This window comes from Macrosteles quadrilineatus, unplaced genomic scaffold (genome assembly GCF_028750875.1).
Source record: "Macrosteles quadrilineatus isolate MER2022 unplaced genomic scaffold, UCM_ALF_1.0 Scaffold_11__1_contigs__length_5352618, whole genome shotgun sequence".
Taxonomy (NCBI): domain Eukaryota; kingdom Metazoa; phylum Arthropoda; class Insecta; order Hemiptera; family Cicadellidae; genus Macrosteles; species Macrosteles quadrilineatus.
Window position 1 is genome coordinate 4,830,964 of NW_026542604.1, and position 26,271 is coordinate 4,857,234.

Here is a 26,271-nt window from a genome sequence, read left to right on the forward strand (position 1 = left end):
ATGACATTTGTCTAAACCTTTTCAATTGGTGATTTTGCTTTGCAACCAAAGGCGCTAAAGGAAGTTTCATTCACATGAGAGTTTTATCAGAATTGTAGATTAAATATGGGGTCGTATAAGTCTAGCTGTATTTACAATTATGAAAGTTTCATTTGATGAATGAAGAAGTTGAATATTGTGTGTAATTTAAAATACCATTGGTAGAAGTTCCCACTTGATAAACGTTTGTTGGCTGATTATAATATAAAAAACTTATTTATTTGATAATTTTAATTTTTTGTCGCACGTTCGATGGTTGCGGGACGGAAGGTTCGATGGTTGCGGGACGGAAGAAAAGAGTAAAGTTATTACTACAAAATCTTACGGACAGCACTGATATGCTGCAAATTAATATTATCGAGTGTAGTCGACTAACATGATTTTCATGATAAATCCCGTTTGCATGCGAAAAATTATTTACATTATTTTGTTTTCTTTTTAATTTCAATATCTAATCCGGACAGTCAACGTGCTCTATTGCATGAAAACGTGCATTTATATTTTTAAAACATTTCTAAAATATATAACTTCGAATTAAAATACATAATTGCTCAAATAAAAAGTGTAGGCTATATTGTACGATCCTCCGTAGTCTTTTTGCAGTATTCAAGACACGAGGCGGTTTTGCGCGGTAGCTTTCGGTGGTCGGTGGTCGGTGATTTCGTCTTTATCGTCGTCAAGAATGTCACCCTCGTTGCCAGGTGTCCAGCCAATGTTGTCTTACACACTTCTTGTCGCCATTTGATGTTTAAATACGCGGAATGCCAAGTTGTCCCATGTAACACCTGTAGCGGTTATAACTAGAAGTGTGTAATAAATATAAATCGCTGTAGTTTCACTCTTACAAGGATCTTTTTGTTGACAGTAATGCACATCTGTGTTCTGGCTGCAGTAGTTGTGCACTTGAGTTTTTAACTGTTATGGTTTACATGTGTGGAGCTAGAGAGAAGAGAATGCGCTAAGCCGAAACTGTCATTTCATCCTTGTGGTTTAACTCTAATAAAATTTGGATTGTTGCGTTCTATGTCGAAGCTGCAACTGCCTCAAGGAGCGTGTTTGTTGTACTGTAGTTTGTGGTTTCTTGGATTTGGTGGTGAACCAAGTAAAGTCTTAGCCAACACGCCTAAAGTGTTCAGTATTGTTGGATTACAAAACATTCCCGTTAACATATTATTAAAGAACCCGAATGACTTTGCGTGTAACTTATCAATTAAAGCGATGGGTTAGCGAGTCGAGCACAAGAACGATTTCTTACCATCTCCTGGATCCATCTCCTCGCTGCAATGGTTTCAATGTTCGATGCGCAACCGACTCGCCAAAAATTAGTACTTAGTGATCAATTACGTTTTGCATTAATTGTGTTTTTGCACGTTTGTTATTCAAATAAATTATTTCGCATGATAATGGCAAAATGTTGCTAATCATTTGTGAATCTGATCTTAAAATTATCTATCTCATCCTCATGTATATTACTTGAATGCCAATAACGTTTCACTGTTGTTGCATACAGTCTGTAGCTACCGGACAATCGGAAAACGCTGCTCTCCAGCAAGTTGTCCCACAGTGACTCTGACAGGCCGCCAATTAAATGCGTCGCGACAACAATTAAATCAGCTGATATCCACCTTATAACAATCGGCCAGCTGGCGATGCGCCGTGATAAGTAATATTAATGTACGCACACGACAGCGGGTACGGCGACTGTGGTCTTGCGCTCAAACATAACTGAAAAACGGAAAACTCTCAGTTTTTGCTCGAGCCGAGGCAATTAGTACGCTGTCCGGCTATTGAGAGAGGACAGTTATATTTGTTCCGAATGACAAACAGTCGTCGGTAATTCTGGAAATATAAAATAAAATAAAGCGTCTGGAGCCGAAGGAAATTTATAGTGTTCGGCGCGCCATTGTGTAGTATTTGCATAGGCCTCCAGAGTGGAGTGAGCGATGGTCGGCGAGGCTCGTAAACAGGAGGTGGCGCACCAGATAATACACATCGGGGTCCGAATATCTCTTGCAATCGAGCAAATGTCGGTTCGTCAGCAGTAAGTACTCGTCTTGTCACCTTAAAACGTGCATCTAAAATGTAGGTGGCGTTGCTTCTAAGGCAATTGTTATTCCAATGATCACCTTATCAATGGCTGGTATTTAAAATCCTTTTTTGTGAATTGTTGATTAAAATGATGATTTTTGTCACAATATAAACGAATCTGCTCTGGATACCTGAAATACAGAGCTGCCCTGCTTTAAGCAACATGGGATTTTCACTTAGGGACATCGTATGAATTAGTAGTTTACGAAAGTCATCAATGAATTCTGCATGTCATCGTATATGGTCCGCGACCATTTGTTCCTTTTTGTTATGAGCGTACACTTAAATTTCAACCAATCTAGGAAAAGGATACATTAAAGATGCCTATTCTGCAGATAAAACATGCTCTATAGTCATATATTTACTTCGTAAATAATAGAACAAATAGAACTTCTATTGAATTCCTATTAACACCCAAGAACACTATAAACCAGTCAGGCTAATCCGAAATTTTAAATTTAATCCACTGTTTTTCTTACTATGTGGACTGCTTTTGAGTGACCCTGAACGCTTATAACCAATGGATAAAAAGTTCTAGATTGTTGCTCGACCCTTACGTTATACTAAATGTTGCAGAATAACAAACAAATGAAAATGATGGCGCAATGAAACATGCCAGACAGGTGGGTTTAGAGTGGATACAACGGTGCTGAGGTAACAGTTGGTACACATTTTACAACAAACACCACTTGTAGAGGCACAAAGTGTATCACAAATTGTCCGGAATGTCGAGACAAACAATACGCTCATTGTACCGTGGTACGGCGCTCTCGACGCTGCTGCGAATACCTCCGACTTAAAAGTTCAGGAATGTAAATCTCGCCGAAGCCAATGAATAAATCTCTTCAATTATCGAGGTACGCGATATATCGAGGGTTCGTTAGCGATGCGATGATACGATTGATTCATCGGTTGATCAATGCGCCATGCAAATTGTATGTAAAGCCCGTTCTGTAATTTGCTCCCAAGGTCGACACACAATGGAAGGATGGTATCGCGGAATTATTGTGTCTCTGTCCACCGAATTCGAGCGTCGCTGATCGCTATCGATTTCGACATTCCCCCGGTTGTACCGATTAGTCGCGTAGCCTGACGTCTTAATGCTTCGCTGCTGAATACAAAATCTCCCGTGTAATTTCTTTAATCTCGCGTTTTAATCGTGTTCGCCAAACCATTTCGGGAAAGGTAATGGGTTCCGGGCCTCTCTGCTGTACTCGGTTCTACGCCCTCACGCCCTTCTGGGTTTTGTATGTATTGACAATGTATGTAAGACAAAGATGTGGAAATCGTCGATTATGTACAATGCATTTGTTTTAAGGGTTGGCTATGAGAGGTTCCAGTGTAATTTAAATGAAATTAAATTGCGATCTCGCTATTGGAGGATTTGTCTGTCGGCTCAAATTGTATCAAAATACCTCATGAATTCCTCAGTTACCTTTATTTGGTCCCTAACTGCTTATTTTATTTACTTTTGATATATTTGTGTTTGGTGGATGTAGCATTCGCAAGGTCACATAAATCATTCGCTATAAGGTATTTTCAAAAATCATTTATGAAGTCACCAACTTACATTTGAATTTGCATAAATATAATTCTTTGACTCATATGATAAGAACCTACGTTTACCACGAAACTTGTTGAATTCGTAGTTACTGTATGAGGTAGGATATTGCTATTCCTTCCATACTAATGTGTCTTAAATACAGATAAGTGTGTTTTTATGTGTGGCCCTAAACTATTATCAGGAAAACATGAAACGGTTATTTAAGTCTATTACGGTACCCCTTACTCTCGACTGTTTCTAACATACTTTTGTTTTTTTCAGGTAGGCTATGTGCGCAGTGTTCGATGATTGTAACTTAATCAAGCCCCAGTAAGTTTAACAATTAAAGTAACGACTTTATGTTAAGGATAATTTAGAGTGACTTTACATAAAGTTATGCAATTTATATTTTAATATTGATATTTGAATTATGCCGTCTATTGGTTTTCTACTTTTACTATTCAAAATTACTTGGATTGCTTTGGTAAACTAAAATATTACAGTAATACCAATTTCCCTTACATAATATGCCTTAAGTAGTACATTTGTTGTTTACATAGGCATGCATCTTTTATAACACAAACTGTTTAAAATTTGTTTGTGTGTAAATGTGAACTGGGTAGCAGAGTTGTTACCGTGTTCCATATATTCAGGACTACTGGTTCGATGCTTATACAAACAGTAGATTTCTAATTTGAAACTGGACCTAGCTGTTTGATGTACCTCCATAAACAGGAATACTGTCCAGTAGCATTGACTATATAACACTAGTGTTATATAGTCAATGCCAGTAGCCTCATAACCGCAAATCGTAGACCGATTGGCAGAACCTTTGCGATATACAAATGTGTGACAGAAAAATTGATTCTAACACTTGGGACCTTTTCCGTTAATTCCGTCTATCACTAGTGGAATGTGATTTTTCTAACTCTATACTAACCTAACCTAACCTACTTACTTTTACTCCCATGGCCATGGATACCCTACGTGGTATTTCGCCTCACCAACAAGTTGCCTCCATCTCTCCCGGTTCTCTGAATCTTCTTTCCTTGCTCTCAATCTTTGCAAATCTTTCTCCACCTGGTCCTTCCATCGATTATTGCTTCTTCCTGCTGGGGTTTGCTGCTGCATTCCATCTTTCCTAACCTAACCTAACCAAGTTAAATTCACGCCCACTTCTATTGCTAATGATCAATTGCTCTAAAAACTAGTGGTAGTGAATTAACCAACACCTGTAATAAACCCTTATTGTTATTCCCGCCAATTCTGTCCGACTGGCGCGGCGCGAGTAGGCCGCTATTGCCGGTCTGTGTGGCCGCGCGCTCGTCATAAAATATAATCCGCCATGTGGTTCTTGTTACTGCTTAGGCCTAGTAAATCAGCTGGTATTTATCGTTACCGTTATTCTAATCCTTGTGTAATTGCTCGCCGACGATCGCCTGTCTCAGCTGATTTACCGCGGTTGTCGCGATGTCGCGGCGATGTTTACGGGGTTTGTTAAGAGTTTCAACGTCTTTATTTTGGAGCGTTTGCGTTGAATTGCTTGGGAAGGGGATTTAAATTATGTCCAACACTAATATAAAGAACGTATGATTTTCTCTCTTGAGCACCTTGTATTTATAAAGTGAAAAGAGGATGCTGGTCCCATTCCTCAACATAAGATTTAACACAAGTGTTCATTATGGCCGCAGAGATATGCAGATCATATAGTGTAACAACAAATAGTGTAAATATGTGCAACTCATTTAACGGTAGTTCACACATTTACCAACCCCTAAAATAATACAAATATTTACTTTTCTACATCTATAAAATGTATACAGTACGTGTAAAACACATAAATAACAATTTGAATCCAACCAGCTGTTTCCTTGATTAATAGTGTAAGTAATAAAATATTCATCTCCATTAGGATAACAGGGGAACTTTAAAGACCACTGGGGCAGAGCCCATACGAAATTTCTTGAAAAAGCTATTACATCTAGAGCTTTCATTCCAGTTCGGTTTGTCGTATTTGAGATAGTGACCAACGAGTCAGGTTGTAAGTGAAAGGTATAAGTATATATTATCATAAATATGTACACTATTCAGTTAGCACATGCGTGAACGCTCTTTGGTTCTTCAACCGATCATCTAGTTATATCTGTTGTTGATTAATATTCCATATACATTTTATATTCTTGTTAAGGTTGTTAGTTTGTCTATGGATTGTAGCAAGTAGCCAAATCCGGGACTGGACCCGAGATAACCAACGGGAGATGGGAGTCTGGTTGGTACGACGGCGTAGAAGGGCCATGGAGTAATATTTTTTTGTAAAATTCTAACATTTCATCTCAAAATTTTGACTTTTAATCTCAAACTTTTGACTTTTATTCTCGAAGTTTTGACCTAAAATGTCAAAATGTTGACATCTCAAAATTCATTGAATTCTACGAGTACAACGTCGTATTTATTGCAAGCGCTTTTACAACTGGAGCTCAATTACTGTTTAAATCATATGGTTTTGAGTGTTAAATTACCACCAAACTCCGTAAGTAGGCCTACTATAACCACAGAGATGAATAGATAGACTGGAGTCACTACTCTCTGGTTGAACATAAGAGAAAAGCGTGCCATCCAAGATTGCCGCTTGTGCCGTTATGTTGGTCATACTGTCTCGGTTGGTTGTACTTGTAAAAAATAACTACATCTTTGAGATTAAATGTCAAAATTTTGAGATTGGAAGTCAAAATTTTTAGATTAAAAGTCAAAATTTTGAGATTGAAAGTCAAAATTTTGAGATTTAAAGTCAAAATTTTGAGAATAAAAGTCAAAGTTTTGAGATTAAATGTCAGAATTATACAAAAAAAATATTACTCCATGGCCTTTCTACGCCATCGTAGGTTGGGGATAAGTTACGAAAGACTTTTTAATTTTCGCTGTTCGTTAAATTATCATTGATTATTGTACTGTGCACGGTTTGCCCTGACCGATTTGAATTATTACCAATGGTACAACAATTATTTGAACGGAGCAAACAAAAAATCAGAGATCATTTTTTAAACAAAGTCAACATTTTCAGTCCCCATAGTTGATTTAAACCTCGGACATTTTCTTTTTGTGTTTTCCTATACTGCAGTTTACCGCTGACGATATGTACTTGAAAATGAACGTAATGTTTTACTCTTTAAAAACGGGTATATTATATACAAATTGTGTACAACGGGCAATGAAATGTTGATAACCATCCCGCTGTTACAACAATATACTCCGCCAGTTGCTTACACTTACACAGAGCTGCAGAGCTACAGATCCTCTCTAAGACGGTAAGCGCTCCGAGTCCCCCAATTAGTTTAAATAATGAACATGTTCTCGTCTTAATAAGCCCGAGCAAAACTTCCCCTCTTGCCCTCGGAGTTACTACTTCATCTTAACAAGACGAGATGCCCTCATAGAGGGAAAGTAGCGCAAGTTTTACCGGTTAATACGGTGCATCTTGTGTAAACGCGGTCTACGGGTGTTGACTTCCTAAATAAACTAAGAACTCTTGTTTAAAGTTTGTGGATTATTCGTTTGTGTTCCGATAAAGTTGTGAAATCCCAAATAGTGGAAGTTTTAAAAGGTATAATTGTGTTATGAAGTATGACTGAGGTGTGAGATACTGTACGAGTAAATGTGATTTAAGATGTAATAATTTTAAATGTGTTTTTAATGTGTAATAAGATGATCTAGACTTAAATAAAGATGAACTAGTAATACTGTACTCAGGTTATTTTACAGAATAATTTAAACAAATAATTTAATACATATTTGTTACCGTTATATAAAAAATCCTCTATATACAACTTTTCTTTTCATTTTTTAGTGTGTTTCTTTATTTAACAAACTATATATCCAATTACTAATCAAGATTGGGACAAAACTGGTTTGTTGAGCAGACTTAACCCTAAATATGAATGAAAAATGTCATAATGTAGAGTGGTGTGAGATACTTTGTATAGTTTATTACTCATTCCGCTATGATTGGCTAGATTGGCATGGTATTGGAACGAGAGCGATAGTATTGTAAATGATTCAATATAAACGGAGACAAGGGAACTGAAAGTTTGGTTCTTGTTGAACAAAACATGAACATCCTATTTTATTTTATTTTTTTATATAGCCTATTTCAAACATTCTATGTGACCACTGTGCGCAAAAATCGGCAAAAATACACGAGGGATTGAGCTGATCTAGTGGTAGAGTGCAGAACTTCGGAACCCCACTAAACGTAGCCTGAAATGTTGTTGAAAATCTACCCCGTGCTAAAAAATGCAAACATTATTAAATAGACTGAGTAGGAGCTGAAAAAGGAGTTAATTAAGATGTATTGCAAAGTTCGACCAAGTCGTGGGCATTGTGGTTGTGACAGAGTTGACCACCCGGTCTACAGCCTACTGCTGAATGACCAGATAAGATCGTCTGCATCTGCTGCATCAGCACCGATAATTGCTGCTGATAAACTCGCTAATTAAAACGTCACCGACTTGTGTCTTGTCTCTGTCACGTCTGACTCTGAATCGAGACCTTTGACTATTGATAGCAGTAACCACCACACTCCAGTGTTAAGCTGCGACCTTTACAATTTAAATTGACGTTTTTTGAACAATTTAAATTTCGCTGGTGTCAATAATTCCGTGTTGAACAAGCTGATTTAGTTACCATGCCAAAGCTACAAGTTACCACCTACGGTAAATTGCAATTCACTGTGCACTAAATTATCTTTTTGAGCTACATCAACTTATCATTAAATGAGAAAATCCAATGTTGAGCGAAGCGCACTATGTCAGCTGATTCAGGTAATGTATGTTTTATTTGAAAAAAGATTGTCTACTGCTGGTCCATAAAGATGATATGTCTACCTCAGTATCCTGGCTGCACGTTAGTAAAGAGATTTGCGGAATTTATTAACTTTCTCGTGTAAGTACAACATTTAAGCCAATCTAGAATGTTCGAAGAAATTGAAACAATTGACCTATGCAATGTTTATGAGTTATGCAACCAATTAAAATTGTATTAGAATCGGTAAAAAAGTGTTAATACAAATGAGATTTATAATTACTCAAACCTAAGTTTACCCCATCGAGGTATATAACCTAAGGTTAGGTTATATACATCGATGGTTTACCCTTGCTTATATGGGTTATCAAGCTAACATAGAAGGTGTTGGTTTAATCAAGTCCAGTAACTACAAGCCATATATACTAGGAATAATTGTCAGGGATTTTATTATTTTCCGAAATTATTTACTTGCAAACAATTATGTTTGTGTTTTATTTTATATTTTTACTTATTTCTCAATAGTTCGACGCCGAGGCGAAGTTGAATAAAGTATAATGTACTTTATATAATAAAGTATAAAATGTATCGGAGGGTTGAACCAATGATGATGGTCGAAGTTCGATGTGATTTAAATGTATGAAATTTAGATTCACCGGGATCCTTCAATCTTTAAGCTGTGATTAAGGATTAATGATTGTCTTATCAGTATAAGTAACCCCCGATTGTTGCTCTGGAGTTTGTATTTTAATACTTCGGGATCATCTATATTATAATATAAAGTTGTGATAGTCATGACGTTCATCTCACCCAATGTTGTTTTCACAAAACTTGCCGCTATTACAAATGTAACTAGAGACATTGATGTTAATAGTGACAAGTAATATTACTTCTCTGTGCGACAATCAAGTTGCCAGCGGCCTTGCAGAAGAACAGTGTTTACGTTGTTGGTTATTTGTGGCACTTTGAACTTCGCGTCGCAGCTGTCGCAGCTAGTCTCGTTGGGTGCTTTTTGGACAATAAAAGTGAATATTCGTAAAAGCTTTAACAGTTTTGCCAACATTCTGTACTTATCTCTCTGTGAAATGCTAGGTTAGGTTATACATAAAATGGTCTAATCGTCATAGTAACACTGTCCAATAGCATCTCTATAGTTTTTCCACTAACAAAATCCCCCCCTGCAAGGTGCCCCCCCCTACATGAGTCACCCCGGTACCCAGCTCCACAAATCACGCTTTTCTTTGCGGCCCTCATTTCCATAATGAATCTAATTCCAATTGGCCACTAATTAAAACGGCTTGTCGCCCGATGCTAATGAGAGGCCGGGGACCCGTAAATCGGGCGTCGGTTATTTATGACTCCGGCGTTGCCAAAATACTTATTGACAAGCGTTCCCGCTCAAAACCCCGTCCGACAATTACCCGCCAAAACACACGGTTCATCTCATTACCACCGGTTTAATGGTGTCCGCTCATTGTTTTGCCGTTCATAATTCAACCGTGTTTTGCCCGCCGTCGCGTTGTCGGTAGTTTTGTTATTGCGATTAGCCGGTTATATTTTCTGCAAATTAATGCGCTCGTTGATAATGTCGCGCTCGTCTGTCGATGATTGGGTGAGTGTGCGATTTGGTGCGTCTGTTGCCAGAAAATATGCACGTTTACATTTAAATGCGATTGCGTTATTTAAAATGCAAGGTGATGTAAAGTTAACTTTCTGAGCGAGTTTTTACTTTTATTTAGGAGCATTCCTTTAGCAACATCAATAGTTATGAAGTCCCGATTCAGTTTAAAATGAACTAAAGTAGGTCAAGTAGAAAATACAATTTTTGTTAAAAATATTTCAGCTGTCCTATGATCAATGCATGAATAAAAAATAACAAAAATCATTTTCTCAAAAAACCGTAGAGCCTTGACGTGTTCAACGTTTTTACCTTGTTCTGATTTACACTTGACTACTGGATTTTTCTCCGAACACATTTAATTCCAGTATTCTCCTATACCATGTTATACCGTAATACATTTTTACAAAACACAACATCAACGGTCACAAATACTGTACGGATATTTTATATCCAAGAATGTTTAAGGTCACTTGTATCAATCTAGTCGAAAGCTGTGGAGAGCGTAGTAATAACATTATATGTAACGATCGGTAGCTATCTTATGGAGGTGTGGGTACAAGGGTTACCGTTATACAATAAAGATTACCCGGGCCAGGCTGCATGCACATGTAGCATGTATGTAGCCTTGTACATGCAGGCGGCGACGTGAGCTGGCTCTCAATGTGTTCGTTTCACAATCAAATTAATTCTGCTGCAGATATTATATACGTCGATAAATGGTAGGAGCTTAAAACGTAATCGTAGCAAAGAGATGATAGGTAGTTGTGCGGAATAAATACCGAAATGAAACATTAAATATACGTTGATTTGTTGCATGAAAAAGTGGATAAAAGAGACATTTGCTTTTAGTGTGCAATTTTGATTAAATTGTAAATAAGTACTATTGTGTGATGGAAAAAGTGCTGTTATGTATGGAAACTGCAAATTTGAACTTCAAATTGACCATACTTCCTAATCGATTTGTCGTACTTGTAAACAAATAAATCTATGGACAAATTGACGAAGTTTCTTCCCGTTATGTATTGTTGGTTTTTATATCCAATATTTATTTGTTATAATTTTAACGAAATTTAACCTACGAATATTTTATCAGAAAGAAAACTATTCTATCGAACTGATACGTCTTGTTCTGGATGCATTATAGCTATGGAGTAAAGTACACGTAATTCATAAAAGTTATAATTTTCATCAACGTCCTCTCGAGAACGTTGAACAAGAATTGAAAACTTAAGAAAATACAATAACGACCAATTTGGGAACTGCAAGTCAAAAATTTCTATACTGTAGAAATTGCTGATATATTCAGTAAAAAAGATACACTACATCCACACTCAATTTTACACTATCCTTGTGTTCAACTTGAAATTCGTACACGAACACTATTGTAAAGTGAGTGATTCAGTTATTCCTTATCAATTATTTCTATATTGTATCATTTCGTATTGTTTTGTGAACTGGCTTTGCAGCATGGAAAGTTAGAAGAAACCTTGAACGGACGAAGAGTGTACTGCTGCACTTGTAATATCAAGAGTAGTGACGTCAGCGCGTTTGTTAAACACTTTGGCAACATCACCGCGACTCACCCTGTGTTGCTATTGTGCTATTTAGCCATACTGATATTATCAGCTGAGATACGACTGGTAGGCAGCAACCCCCCGCTGTCCACAACTTTCAATTACTTATGTCTTTATTCTACGCCCACGGCAGAGCATTGTCCAGCCCGGCCCCTACTGTCTCCAATCTGGCTTATCTTGATTTTGGAAACCTGAATCTCATAAACTGTGGGCCGGCCAGAGAGAAATTTGAATTTTGAGTTGGGCATAATAAGTAAGGAAATTATGGGCGAGGTAATGTCTGGGCGATATTTGGGTCCAACAACTTAAAAGGGATCTAGGAGTTTTTCTTGGCATGATATTGTCTATAGCTCATGTGGGTCGCAATATACCGATCTGTAGCTCCTGCGGGGAGGAAACATTGCCTTCTCACTGCATGAAAGATCCCTTCTGCTAAAAGTTAAAATACGAGACTTATATTTTTATTTATATTTTATATTTTGTTAACTTTCTAGATATGTTTATTTATTTATTATTAAAGGAAATATGAAAGTAATATCATAGAACTCTAACACATTCGCCATCCTTAAGGACCGTCAGAGTCCAACTCCCTCCAATTACCCCACCGTTCCCGCCATTTCTGCAGTCTCGCACACCGCGCCAACCGGTCTATCGGAAGGTGGCTGTGGACTAATTCCACCAAACATAAACAAAACAAAGGCGCAGTGAACAAACATAAATCCGGGGCGAACGCCTACAAGTCCTCGGCATTCTGGACATACATTAGGTGCGCAGATAAGTGCGTTTGCTTGTAGATGAAATAGCGGTAGTGACAAGGTTGGCAATTAGTGATCTAGTGATTTGTAAAGTGGCCTTCTCCCATTGTCCGCCATATGAGGGTGTTACATTCCTGGACAGTGGTGTGCTCCAACTCAGGTTGTCAGGACTCGGGTTCGAATCTTGCAGTTGACCAGTCTGTGTTTTTAAGAGGTTGGCGTTTTTTGAAAGTGCGTTTGCATGTCGACCTGGACACCTGCAAACAAGGGGGTGAGCCAGTAAAGTACAAGGTTGAAATGAATACAATTTATGTGGGTGTCGTGGGATAGGTCTTTGTAATGAGTGTTTCTTTATATTAGCCAATTATTTAAACAAGCACAATATGTTGGGCATTTCTCAGATTCGTTTTCAAAATAGTATGCAGAGTTTTTGTTTAGGGTAGACCAATGTGCACGAAAAACGTTCGCTTTTTTAAATCCTTTCTGTAATCGTTTTGAATCTTGAGGGATATTTATTAGAACGAAGCCATCTAAATTTTTCAACCTGTACTACTCAGCATTACTCTTGAACGGCGTCCTTGCTATCCCACTTCTCCTAATTCCGCTATAAACCTTACTCAATTCTTCTATATTACCTTCTTAATTGGCCCAGATCACCTGATGCTATAATCTACTCTGATTTGCGATGATATCCATCAAGTTAACACTAGTGGTCCTCTCATCACTTCAGTAAAAGCGGCCTAGATCACCTAACGAGTCTATCCTCATCCAGTAGTCGCAATGATCTCCTCAGCTTACTCACCTTATCCATCTTGTCCTTATTACAGGCCGTAACATTTAGAGCGCCAGCTAAGTCATTTCACAATCGTCTAGCGCACTCAAAATTGTGGCAACTCATTTCTCGGAGGGAAAGTCTCTTTGTTTGGTTTCGTTTGTGTATGTTGGCATTATTAGGTTTAGAGTTGTTTGAGTTTAAACCTCGTTTGATTTTTCAACGTAGACTTTTGTATAATAAAGTAGACACCATCGATATGGACCAGCTGTAGTCAATTCATAATTCTAAAGATCACCAGAGTGAGCTGTAGTCACAGTTCTATTTCCTCCCGAAGTTTGGATACTGTTAAGATTTATGTGCAAAACAAGACGTGATAGTTTACAAAAAGATAACCTTCGGTTATGTTAAAACTGGGTGTACTATAAAATAAGTCATTTATATCAGCTTACTTTGTCTGTGATTCGATTCATCTGAGTTTCTTTATATTCTAGAATTTGCCACATAGTCAACATGGATATTGGGTGTCTTGAACACCTTTTCTGCGTAAAACCTTAAAAAAATGAATTACAGTACGTTGTTACTTTTGGGTACAATTAAATGGTGGGGCACAACTTCTACATCTCCATTATGAATTCCCATTATAACATGATGTACAGCCGTACAGTGTATTATGAATCCTAGGCCCTCAGTTTATCAAATAATGGGACTGTGTCAATAAATTGCAGAAGCGATATTGAACGTGTGCATGTGTTTTCAAAATTCTAATATGATATTGAAGTAGTCAATATTTATTGTGTTGGTGTGTTGCTAGCCTAGTAATCGGACTGCGGTATGAGATTCAATTCCCATCATGTACTAAAAATTCAAGATTCAGACAGCTTCTTCCAAAAAAACGTGTGCGATTCTTGATTAAAAAATTCTACTAAATATCAAAAACTATTTTACAATGACCTACCGAACTAGAAACCCATATCGACAAACCTACACCAACACAGTGTGTAAATATCGGAAAGTAAACAGTGAACAGCGCGTTGTAATTCACCCGCGCCGAAACCATAAATCGCGACGAAGCCGTGGAACTCGAAAATCAAGAGTCTCGGTGGTAATTTACTGCCCGATTTACATAAAACCCCTTAACCGTCCTTGGAGGATTTACGAGGGCGAGATAGGATCGCGAAGATGCATCATATTTGGCCACCGCAGCCCAGGTCCAGGTATGCAGTACGGAGACAATGGGTGATAGCATCTCCGGGATTGAGAGAACAACATTGAGAGGGCGCAGGTTTATGTGCCTGCGACGCTCTACGTTACCGACGACGGTATAGCTCGCCGCCTACCTCAACCAATTTGTTCTTTATAGTGGCTCTAGAGATAGGGCTGAACAATGGTACTGCGTTACCGACTGACTTAACTCACCGGTAAGGTTCGTTTGTTGGCGGTGTTCGATTGCGTACATCAATAAGTAACCGATGTGCTGAAGCATAGCCTCCTCTAACTCTAATACAAGGGTTGGTGTGTGGCAACGTCGCACCGGCCGACCTATTGCCATGTTAACATCGCGGAGAAGCTGTATGATAGCATAGCCATAGCATAGCAAGAGCCATAGAAGCCATAGAACAGCTTAGCATAGCTGTTCGTGCAACATAGCCGCTTCGTTTGGCCGGGGCTGCGGCGTTGCCAATTTTCTCTCGTCGCTACCTTCTATTGAAGAAGGTTATCTCTGAAGTGTTAATAGTGATTTTTTAGCTATGGTAGAGGTAGCAGAGAAAGGAAAAAAGCACAAGGTAAATTTGCATAAACAATAATTTGATTGCATTAATGAGAAAATAAAGACAGTCGGAAAAAATGAACAGTTGTAAGGAAAAAATGAAAATATTTAGATAAACCGAAAGTAGTTAAGTTGTTTTAGTCTCCTATTTATTTTAATATTATGTAAAATTATTTCTCAGTGTTGTACATACAATGAGAATATAAATATTATTATATTAAACAAATCCCCTTCTTCTGTACCCATTACGATAATTAACTACTGTATAATCAATTATAATACAGGGTGGTAAAAAAGTCCGAAGACAGTTAAATATTTCAAAAAATAATGTAGATAGAGCTACAATACTTGGTACAAAGTTACAAGGCATAAAACTCTATTTTAACACATATTCAGTGATCCAATAACTCTTCAGGGGGGCGGCCCACAAGAAGTCGGAAGAAAATCTTAAATGGAAGCATAGGTCAATATGCACATCAAATGAAAGGTCTTTTTTAGTAGAATACAATGCCGCAAACCGCACTTCACAAAAGGTTGATCCTGCGCAAAATGGCAGATGTTCAAATATTTTTAAAATTAGCCAATTTCGTTAAATTAAAACACTATTTTAAATCTTTAAACAACTGTTATTTTTTAACGGATGGTAATTTTGAAGTGCGGTTGCCCCTATTAGTGTAATAAACCACGTTCCTACAAGCCAATCCACCGAATCTTCACTCCGTTTTTCCTTTTTTCCCGGTCGTTACGTAATCATACAGATTACCCACATGTTCCCGTGTAATCGTTCTAAATCAATTTAAAGAGGGAATCAGGTTGAATTATAGACCGCAATGTATAATTTAATGTAATGTAAATTCCCAGCGTCTTAGTAACAAATGAGTGCAGAACGTTTAGCGAATGTGGCAAAAACGATGTAACTGATTTATCCGACATGTCAGCTGACATGATAGTGGATATATCAAAACATGCTGAGTATCTGTGGAATTCAGATATGTAGATTGCCTTGTTACACGGGATTCTAGAAAATGAGAACATAGGTAATCAAATATAGTTTTCACTTAGGGCCTAAGTGCATTACCATGTGGTCAGATTCGTCGTTTCGTTATAAAAGTGATTAAGGACATCTGAGCTGAAGGAAAGGTTTCAAATCCTGCTAAAAACCAATGTCTTTGTGTTGATGTTGACGCAGTGGTTCAGAGTTCATCCTAAGTGCTCGCCTCACAGTTAAACGGTTACCGGTTCGATCCTGAGAAAAGTCAGAATTTTTTATGGTTCGAAACTGGACCCATTGTCCTTGATCATTGGGCTTTTAGTAAATGCTCTTGCTGAAAACCCAGATATTAGTCAACACAGCTACACAGATCATTTCACTCTAATCTACACGCATCCTTCACTCTAATTCGGGCTAAAATACTCATCTAGGTGGTGTCCTCGTCTCCATTGATGATGACAATGATTAGGCAGTCCGTAGATCTAGAAAACTAAAAGAGAGATGTTTGAGGCGTGAAGAACGTCTAGGCATTTGAGCACTCCTATAAAATTTCGATAATAGACTTTTAAAACAGCGGATTTTTTTATTTGTATACAAATTGCATATTATCTTCTATACACATAATGCAATAAGGAGTTTATCTGTAACACCATCTTTTCATCAATTCTCCTTAACCGATTTCAACGATTGAGGTGTCTTTTTAATGCTTATGATCTAGCGCAGGGACGAATTACAATTAAATAGATAATTTACTTTAGGGTTATTCCCCCTTGGCTTTGATTTGTTCCTAGAATGTGCCTTCAACTGTTCATGTTTTGCTCAACAACTTGATTTGAATTGTAATTTAACAGCTCTAACAGTTAATACCTTCAGTTGGACTTTTAATAGTTAATTCGCAAACAAGTCACAACGCAGTTTTTGGAAGTGACATTTAAGTAGGCTAGTTTTATCGATAATTATAGCTTGATTCAGAGAGGTAAATATCTTTAACTCTTTTATGATAACAGATGTACAATCAAAATTATTTTAATAGTATTGTTATTAATATTATAATTGTTTTGAACAAACATTTTTACACACAGACTATGTTTATGACAGCGTTTTTCTTAGATGTTAGTTTTTAAGCTTCGAAGAGAGACGAGTTTTGAGATATATTTAAATACACAACTACAGCACGGGCCCATCTCTTAATTAATACAGGAGCAACGCATACGAAGATTAATTGTCAGCTTCTACACATTCTATAAAACCTAGTCCACACATGGAGACTGAGTCGGCCGACTGTCTGCCGACTGTCCAAGTTTCCGATGTGTTTTGCGTCCACACTAGCCAGTCAGTGTTTCCATGTTTGTTGGTATGGTGACCGAGGAGGACGTAATTATATTCTGTGCGGGCTTCATTTTTCTGAATCATGGGCCTAATGAATCTAGGAAGAGACGATCATGGACCCAACATTTTCTCGAGCAAGGTTCGTACTATGCTCACAATCTTCTATCAGAATTTCAGATTAGGTGGAGCAACTTCATGAGGTTGAGTTCTTAAGATTTTGAAATTTTGCTGGGCTTTGTTGGTCTTAAGATTTAAAACTTCAAGAGATGAGCAATTCAATCAAATGTCATATAATGATATAAATCAGTGAAACTAATTCCAAAACTTTCAAGAAACTCAATCCAGCTCTTTTAATACCACCCAAAAATCGTAATATTACCCCTTTGTAGTCTACCTAAATGGGCTGAATGTTAAACACCTTCGGCTTGTATCCAGTATCCTGTCTTCAGACACGTCCACACATGCAGCCTTGAGACAAAAGTCTTGTCTCTCGTCTCCGTATTTTGTCTCCAGAAACACCGAAATTTGTCTGCCGACAGTCGGCCGACATACTGGAGACAAAATAGCAACACTCCGGAGACAGTCGGCAGACAATGTTTCCGCAGACAAATCGCCATGTGTGGACGAGGCTTAACAGAACCTCTAGGAGACTCGCTATAAAACCCCTTTCTCTGGTGTACTTGGGGATTTCTACACAATTCAATAACGACCTTTAGTGAACACAACGGTATTATGGAGAATATTCAAGGGGATTAAACTCAACTTTACCTGTAAACTCATAAACACAGTACGAAATAAAGTTTTTTAAGTTTTATTCCTATTTTGCTGGTAGCCTACATAGTTTATTAAATCCTCTTAAATATCTTCCTGCCTTCGCCTTATTACTCATAATTCATCAAATTGCTTCAAAATCGTTCGGAATCAATATTAAGATTAATCAAACTTATCTTTAAAGATTTTTCATAATTTGACTCTTGAGTATGTTGAAGTGATGATATTTTTAACGGGAATTGACTGACGGCAAATGTCAACATGCTAGTGGTAGTGATTTATTGTTACAAATATGACATTTTATAATATTTTGTGCACAACCATCCCTTGATGAAGCAGCCATGTAAAGAATGCATGTGGGCAATAGAGTTATTGGGTAGACGGTGTGGTATGAAGACAGGAGCGGGCTCCAGCGGTGCACCCGTTTATAATATATTTCTGTCTGGTCAGAATGCGGTACGCACCTGTGCTGGGACAGGCTTATACCGACCATTTGCCGTCCTTTTGTCTCGGTTAGCTGCAAGATGTTGGACAACATTAATGTTAAACAGTGTTTGTGTTCACATTTTGCAATTTGCCTTTCAATGTCAATTGTTGTAATAAACGTTACACATGTTTTGCATGTTTTACTATCAATTTGCACTCTAGGATTCCACGACCAAAGTAGACGTCGAATATTTTGTCTTCGGGAGAAATTATCAGGAAGGTTGTTGAAATGGCGAAAACACTAGCCGACGATTCGGATACGTTACTTTTGAGATATTCTCCTGTTATTCAGTTATTATAATATCTATGTTTATGTATTGAGTAGTTTTGAAATGTATTGTCTCATCACTCAGGCAGTAGACAGGTATTTTAGATTTTAAATAATAAACAAATAAAAAAAAAAAAAAAATCACAACTTAAAATGATTAAAGAAATCATGTGTTAGGAGACACGGTCTTCGAATCCTGTTGATTTCTACTACCGAAACATTCTTTAGCATGTACTGTTTTCTTAGTTTGGCTACCACCTCCTTCGATGGACCACAGAATTTGTTAAACCCCTGAAACCGTTGATTCTCAAACCTTTTCAGAAAAACACACAGAGTACAGGAAAATAAAGTTATAATGCCGCAAAACTCTAACAGATTGACATTATCTTTTGGTGCCCAACGACAGACCGTCGGTCGCTGACGAACCATCCCAGAAGAGAAACAAGGAAGACAATTCTGTTTGGTTTTGTATGCGTTCCAACCAATATGCCAATAGGAACAACTGCTCGATCGGTTGTGATTTTACAGTAACACCAGCTTGTGGCGGACGTCACTCTACAACGGTCCGAACAGTTTCTACATTATAACAGCGGCGCCCGCAAACCACGACAATTTGCCGCTATTTAAGTGAAAACCGGCCTCGGTAAACGGTGAATCATTACGAACGAGCTTATGAAGAAATAAATCAACGCGTAATAGCTCAATTTTCCCGAACGGTGCGATTATTTTTTATTATTTATAATTTTAAATAAACTATTTTCCTCGGACGGTCCAATTTGTCGGACGGATTCAATCTGAACGCGGTGTAAACGCGTGTTATTATGCGGCCCTCGCTCGTTATCCGCCATTTAAAGTTTTCAATTATTCGGAGCAATCGGACGCGGGAATTTTGTAAACAGATTAGTGTAAACAAGGACGTCGGTGAACCCCGTCGTCCGTCGCCCGGTCTGTGATAATGGCTGTTTAATAGGACGACGCTGCGCTGCGTTGCTCCAGTAGCACGCTCCAAAGCGATGTTTAATGTAGCTGCCGTAACAGCGCAGCGATGTTAACGATAATGTTTCTACGTCTGCCACTTATTGTTGATTGTAGCAACTCTATTTCGTTTACTCTACTTGATCGCCGGCTTCCGATGATGTTGATTAAGTCGGGTGCGATTATGTTTGGCGGTAGAAGACGGTGTTGAACGGGGACTTCCGATGAGCAGGTGGAAAATTGCAGATTTGATTGGGGTATTACTGATGTTATGATTTTGTTGGGTTGTAAGTTTTAATTTGGTGCCGAAAACTTGTGGTTGGCATTTAGTGTTACTATTTAATGACGTTTCGGTGTTAAAAGTAAGTCTCTTTCAACACATCGTAAAACCATAGATAAAAGGAGTATGTCTACTCCTTTAATCTATGTTAAAACTAAGACAGGTCGCACACAAATATGCTTATTGCTTATAGCATTGACCTAGACTAAGTGACTGTAGAAATGTGCTCCGTGCTTATTATCAAGTTGCTGCGATTTTTTTAAGCAATCGAAAGGCAATAGTATTTTGCGTTAATGGTTGATATCTTATTTATTTCTACCATAACAGTATATCAGAAAAGGCATACACTCGATCGAGCAAAATAGTAATCCACCACAGTAACAACTATAAAATTTCATCCTGAATACTGTATATGCTAGAGAGATCCAAAGACCGTGAGTGTGTACCTAAATAAGTGATTTTTTTTTATTATTGACGTTTGAATTTTTTTTATTTACTTTCTACTAATTAGGCCCAACTAAAGTGAGAGTTTCTCACAACTTGATGTTTCACTCCGGCGACCGAGTAACAGCGACAGTAACCAGTCGTGGGAACAGTGACAACCAGGTCACCGTTGCAACGATCGTGTCAATACCGTTGTCACAATTAGGCGTATGTCAGCTTATCAGTCAATGTTTTCATGTACATTTAATTTGGTCCTTATTATAAGATCTATCATTGTGTGGCTATCATTAACGTATTATATAGCTTCCTGATTTAAGTACACCTTGCTTTTAAATACAGGCATTCGTAAAAAAATGGAGAAATACAGTACATCGTGCACAGATCGTGTTAGATAAAAGTGTGTCAGAACGAAATCGAACATTGGTCAGAAGTACATGCTGTCTGTAGGAGTACAAGCTTTGCTATATTTAACCTGTTTTATACTTTACATAACTAATGAATGATGTGCTGTTCCTTTTGTATGCACTTTATAAACATTCACAGTAAAGCCGGGTTTTCCTAGGCGCGGAATCGGCGAGCGGAGAGAGGAACGCGGAGAGCGGACTCCACTTGTCTTAGGCAATTTAATGTTACTGTTTTCTTAGAAGCGGAGCGGAATGCCATTTTAATTTCAATTCTGCTCTCCGCGTTCCTCTCTCCGCTCGCCGAATCCGCGCCTAGGAAAACCTAGCTTAAGTGTGAAATAAAAAAATACTATCTTCATTGTTATTTTTAACTTTTTCATAAATAGTATAAATTCATTACAGCTTCTAATAGAGACTTAAAATATTTCTCTATTTCGATTTTGAAGCCCTTCATTAATCACCTAAGTTTTACATTTGATCTAAGTTATAATTGGTGTTACTTGTGTGTATTATTTTGCTAATGATATTAATTGTTCTGTTTCATGTGCTGTTTGGTGGTGCAGGATGTCAACGTAAGTACAGTATATACACATCCAAACAACAATATTCATACAACAACAATATTTGAATATTCATTTAAACAACAGTAACAATAAGTTACTGTGACAAATCAGCCTCTTAAGCTAAAACCTGCTGTTAATAACGTAAAGATTTTTAGTGGGGTACAGCACAAGTAATTCAATACTGAGCTTGCGCACATTGTGCACTCGCTGGAAGGAGCAGTAACATGATACCTCAGTGAAAATTGCAGTGGACTTCTACTTGAGATGTATTTCTATTCGACAAATTGTTGGGTACCATCATGGCACCAAGTGTGATGTTTAAGGGGGTTTGAAGTAGCGTTCTTGTCAATGGTGTTGTTATTGTTGTTGGAATGTCTTTCAGGTAACTAATATTAGTTTAACAAGTTCAGTTGTTATATTTTTAAAGGATACATAGGTTGCACTTTTCAAAACCAATTTTATTGCCTATTTTGAGGTTAACCATACTTGGCAATAAAATTTAAAAATCTTTACGTTTTAGGGCAACTGCAAACGTAAAACTGTTCCGAAATCTTAAACAACTTTTTTAAAAGTATTATAAAGATAATTCTACGAAAATAAATCACTTGAATCGCTTACTTTTTATGTGGTTTACAGATCAGAGTACAATAAGACGAAAACTTATAATAAAATTACTAGTGTACTTATATTAGATTAATTACAACGTAATAGTAGTTTACGCAACGATTGCGTTAAGTTAGTCTTTACGACTCGAGTAGAAAATTTAAGGCACGAGCCTTGGCGAGTGCCGTAAAAACTTCTACGAGTGTCGTAATAGCTATTTACATTACAAGTGTAGTAAGAGCGTTTTTACATCACGCAGGTGAATGTTGTGCAACGAGCGGAAGCGAGTTGCATAATTCACCTAAGTGATGTTTTACACGCTCTTGCGTAACGTGTAACGTACAAGATTTTACCTGACCCGACAATATACATGGGTTTACGTACAATATTTTTCATCATTATCCATTTCACTCATCTTCTAACAGTAACGTTCTTTTACAAACAAAAGCTAGGTTAGGAAAATACTTTAAAGCATAACAATAACATTCAAGCGCACATCTGATTTCTAGCGTTGAACGTCGTTGGCTCCATAGAGGTATATTTTTTTAAGTTATGCACTCAATGTTATTTAAATGGATTTCTTTACATCACCGAGTGAGTTTTCGATACTTTACATCACTCGAGAAGTAAGGAAGTTGTATTCATCACGCTTGGGATAGGGAAGTTTAACATGGCGGGTTAGGTAAAGACTATTAACGCGAGTTGCGTACACTACTTTACCTACGACCGTTTTTTAATTACTAAAATTCTGGTTTTTTATTACTAACAATCACTACTCATAACTTCCTAGAGAGGTTATGTTTTCGTTTATTGTCATTGTCACTGAAAGTGATGCAACGACTTATTGTATAATCAGCTGATTTAATGTAATTACGTGTTTGTAAAACTTTGTTAAATAATACGTTACTTTTTCAGGCAATAGGTTCTGCTAGCAGCATTCTTACCATAAATACTGTATCAGGTACAATTTGGGAAATATTGCATATATTTTTGGACAACTGAATAATCTAGTGAAACAGTTAATTTACAGTTAGATCTCAGCATCGAATATGTGGTCCACAACGAGTTGGGTGAAAAAGTGGTTAAGAGGTTTTCAAAACAAACCAGAAGAACATTTTCATTTATCAATTTAACAGAATTTTGTTTCGTCCATTTAATGAATTTATGGTATGTAATTGCATATGGTACCTTTGTTTTGATTTTGGTGGCAAAAGATTAGCACAAACAGTTTGTGCTGTCATTTCTATCTCACGTTTGAAGTATTACAATTGTACTTCTTTTCTCTCAATCCTTGAACCTCATTGGTCATTGGACTCATTGAACCTCGTTACCCGTGTTGAAATGAGAAAAACTATGCTGATATGAAATGAAACTATGCTGATATGAAAGTTAACAGCTGTTAAGTGAAACTTTTCAATTCTAAGAACTGAACTGAAATGACTACTTTAAAAAACGGTCGTAGGTAAAGGTAATTTTAACATACACTTCATTTTTTTTAGCTCTCCCTCTACTCATTAGCATGATTTAGTTTTCTTGTTTTTAACATCCTTGTTTTACCCTTAGTGAAAATTGGCGTAGAATTAAAAAGATTGCCAGTGCAAATTTGAAAATTAGTGTCAAACCAAAAGTCCACCTCTGGAATACAGCGTCAATACGAAGAGCTAGACGCTTGCATGATGGATTTCCTTCAATAGATTGTCTCTTGGTCCCTACTGTACTTACCAAGCCGTTTTTCGGGTTTTATTTGATTTTCTCTGCTTCTATAATTTTTTATTTCTTCGCCTCTATTTTACTGTCTCTAGTAACACGTACATATACCCTTCTGACGCTTTACCGACTCTTCTCATACAACCGATCTATTTCCTTACTTAAGTTTTATTGTTTTCCCTCCACCATTGACTACATATCAATTGCTGTTACTCATACATTGCTCCATCTACTTGTCTCTTCTACCACCAAGTCATTCCTCTTACGTTTTACTGTCCATTCTTTGTCCACCAATGTGTCATTGTCTCTTTACCAACCACTTAGCCACTACTCCACTATTGTTTTGTTTTCACATTCTCTCTTGGCACAGTGTGTGTTCTGTGTTCCGCGAACACTTGACTTATATTACCGCACAGTTGTCACTTCAGTTATAATTGTTAGTCCTCTAGCTGACCGCGATTTATGGTTTCTTACAGCAGTCCGCTTGCCGATTGAAATATTGAGATTTGTCTTAGCATTTAATCGATGATTGTGCTTAACGACCAACGAAAAGTTGTTTTACAATTGCTATTACTTGTGTACAATTGAAAAATGTGTTAATAAGTTTTAAAGGGAACATTTTAAATTTAGGTATGTTATGTACACGTCTATTGGCAAAACTGATGAAAAACATCGTTCCGAAAGAATTGCTAACCCACCTATAAAAATAAATAGGATCTAACCTTTAATTACTTGTTGTACAGGGGTTTTTAAACGCAACCTAAATTACAAGTACCATGACATTTTGGTATCCCTGTATTTTTTTATTACCAGCTGAGTAAATTTTACAGTTCTGCTTTTCTCTTTGCTAATATAGCTAATACTTAACTTTTTAGTTGTTTGCATTTACTATCATATGACCTCCTTGGGCTCTTAGGTCTCTAATCATTAAATTTTATATTTCAACCGAACAGCTGTGTGGACACCAACTGAACATATCAACTAAACACCATCTCACAATTCGTATTTTCCACCTCCAAACACACACGACCTCGTTGAAGTCCTATCAGTTCCGCGTCTCGATTCTCATATAAATTTCACCTTCTTAAAACATCTGAATTCCATATTTTCAGCGAGAAACTTCACATTTCCGCGTGGCGGGCAATTAAAGACTTCACACGGAGACGGTCAGCTGATCTAACAGTGATAGATAACACTCCGACACGCACACACACACGCAGGGCTCTTATCAGCTGATCGCTCACTTACCATTGTTAGTTTTTCAGATTTGGCCCTCGTTTTGTTATCAAACAGCCTTTTTTGGGTAGTTAAAGTTTCATTCTTTCAGCGAGGTCGTTAATTAACTAGATTTTTAATTAACAGCGAAAAAATTTGAAATTCAACGTGGATTGAAATGCGCATTTGTATTGTGCTATTTTTATGGTCTGCTGATTTTACGTGTTTTTGGGAACGTTTCCGCCCTTGTTTACTTGTAGTAGATTTTCAAGTAATGAATTGGCCTATTTATGTATTCTTCAGTTTATAAAGACCAATCACTAAATAATTAATGAAATCGTTATGGCATTAGTGTTGTTTTATAACAAATATTGACATTTGGTATTTTGTGTTAATACTGTTGTTTACTATGTTCCATGGCGTGTTTTCTTCGCCGACTTCAACTCTGTGCCTTGGCGGAACGTCACTTCTCTGTTTAGGGCGTAAGTATATTTTCTATTGCTATTGTTAAGGTTTAATTATTTAAAGTAGAATAAAGTATCACTTCACCTAATAACACACCAGTGGTCTGTGTAACTTACTGTTTTGGGAACAATTGAAAGAACGGAGTTTTAGAAAAAAGCGGGATTCTCTGAAGCTAAGGTATATTTCATAACGTTTGGAGACTTCTATACCTCTGAAGCGCTATGGGCTTGACTAGGTGTTGAGTTGGATCATTTTGTTGGATGATGTGTGAGAGAGAGATAGCGAGGTAATAACAACGATTTAAACAACTCAATGTAGTTCCTTTCATGGTTTGGTAGCCAATGCAGTGAGTGCGAGAGAGCGAGAGAGAGAGAGAGAGAGAGCACATACAGCCGCGACAGTCAGTAGCGTCGTGGCTGGCTTCCGTATAAATAATACCACACAGCCTCTTATCTCGGACACTCCTTGCATATTTTAACATAAACGCGAGCATAAACAACATTTTTATGACATGTTAAACAAAATAAACGTTAAGGGAGCTTGGAAGGGCAGTAATGATAACATTCCAGCTACGTGTTGCGACTGTGACTCGCCGTTGTTGCGTGCTTGTGGTTGAGGCAGTTGACTGTGTCGTTGATGAACCACGGCAACTTTGTAGTATGTCCCTAACTTTCCTTGTCCCCATCTTTCCTAAACTCCTTGCCGACAGTAGATCTCGTAACTATCTCGAGTCTACCCACTCTTCATCCTTCCTGAGAACTGTATCTGAGAATTGATTTGTATGCATATTATTGTAACTATTCCCAATTC

General features: G+C 37.4%; 1 protein-coding gene across 1 annotated transcript in view; it reads left to right on the forward strand.

The window, feature by feature from the left end:
* LOC129004777 (ankyrin repeat domain-containing protein SOWAHA-like) overlaps positions 1-25,939 on the forward strand; it is a 114,949-nt gene extending 89,010 nt beyond the window's left edge. Inside the window, exons 7-8 of the mRNA XM_054433403.1 lie at positions 21,472-21,484; positions 25,800-25,939. Of these exons, the coding sequence (XP_054289378.1) occupies positions 21,472-21,484; positions 25,800-25,939 (153 nt within the window). The remainder of the gene's footprint in view (positions 1-21,471; positions 21,485-25,799) is intronic.
* Positions 25,940-26,271: the final 332 nt, after the last annotated feature.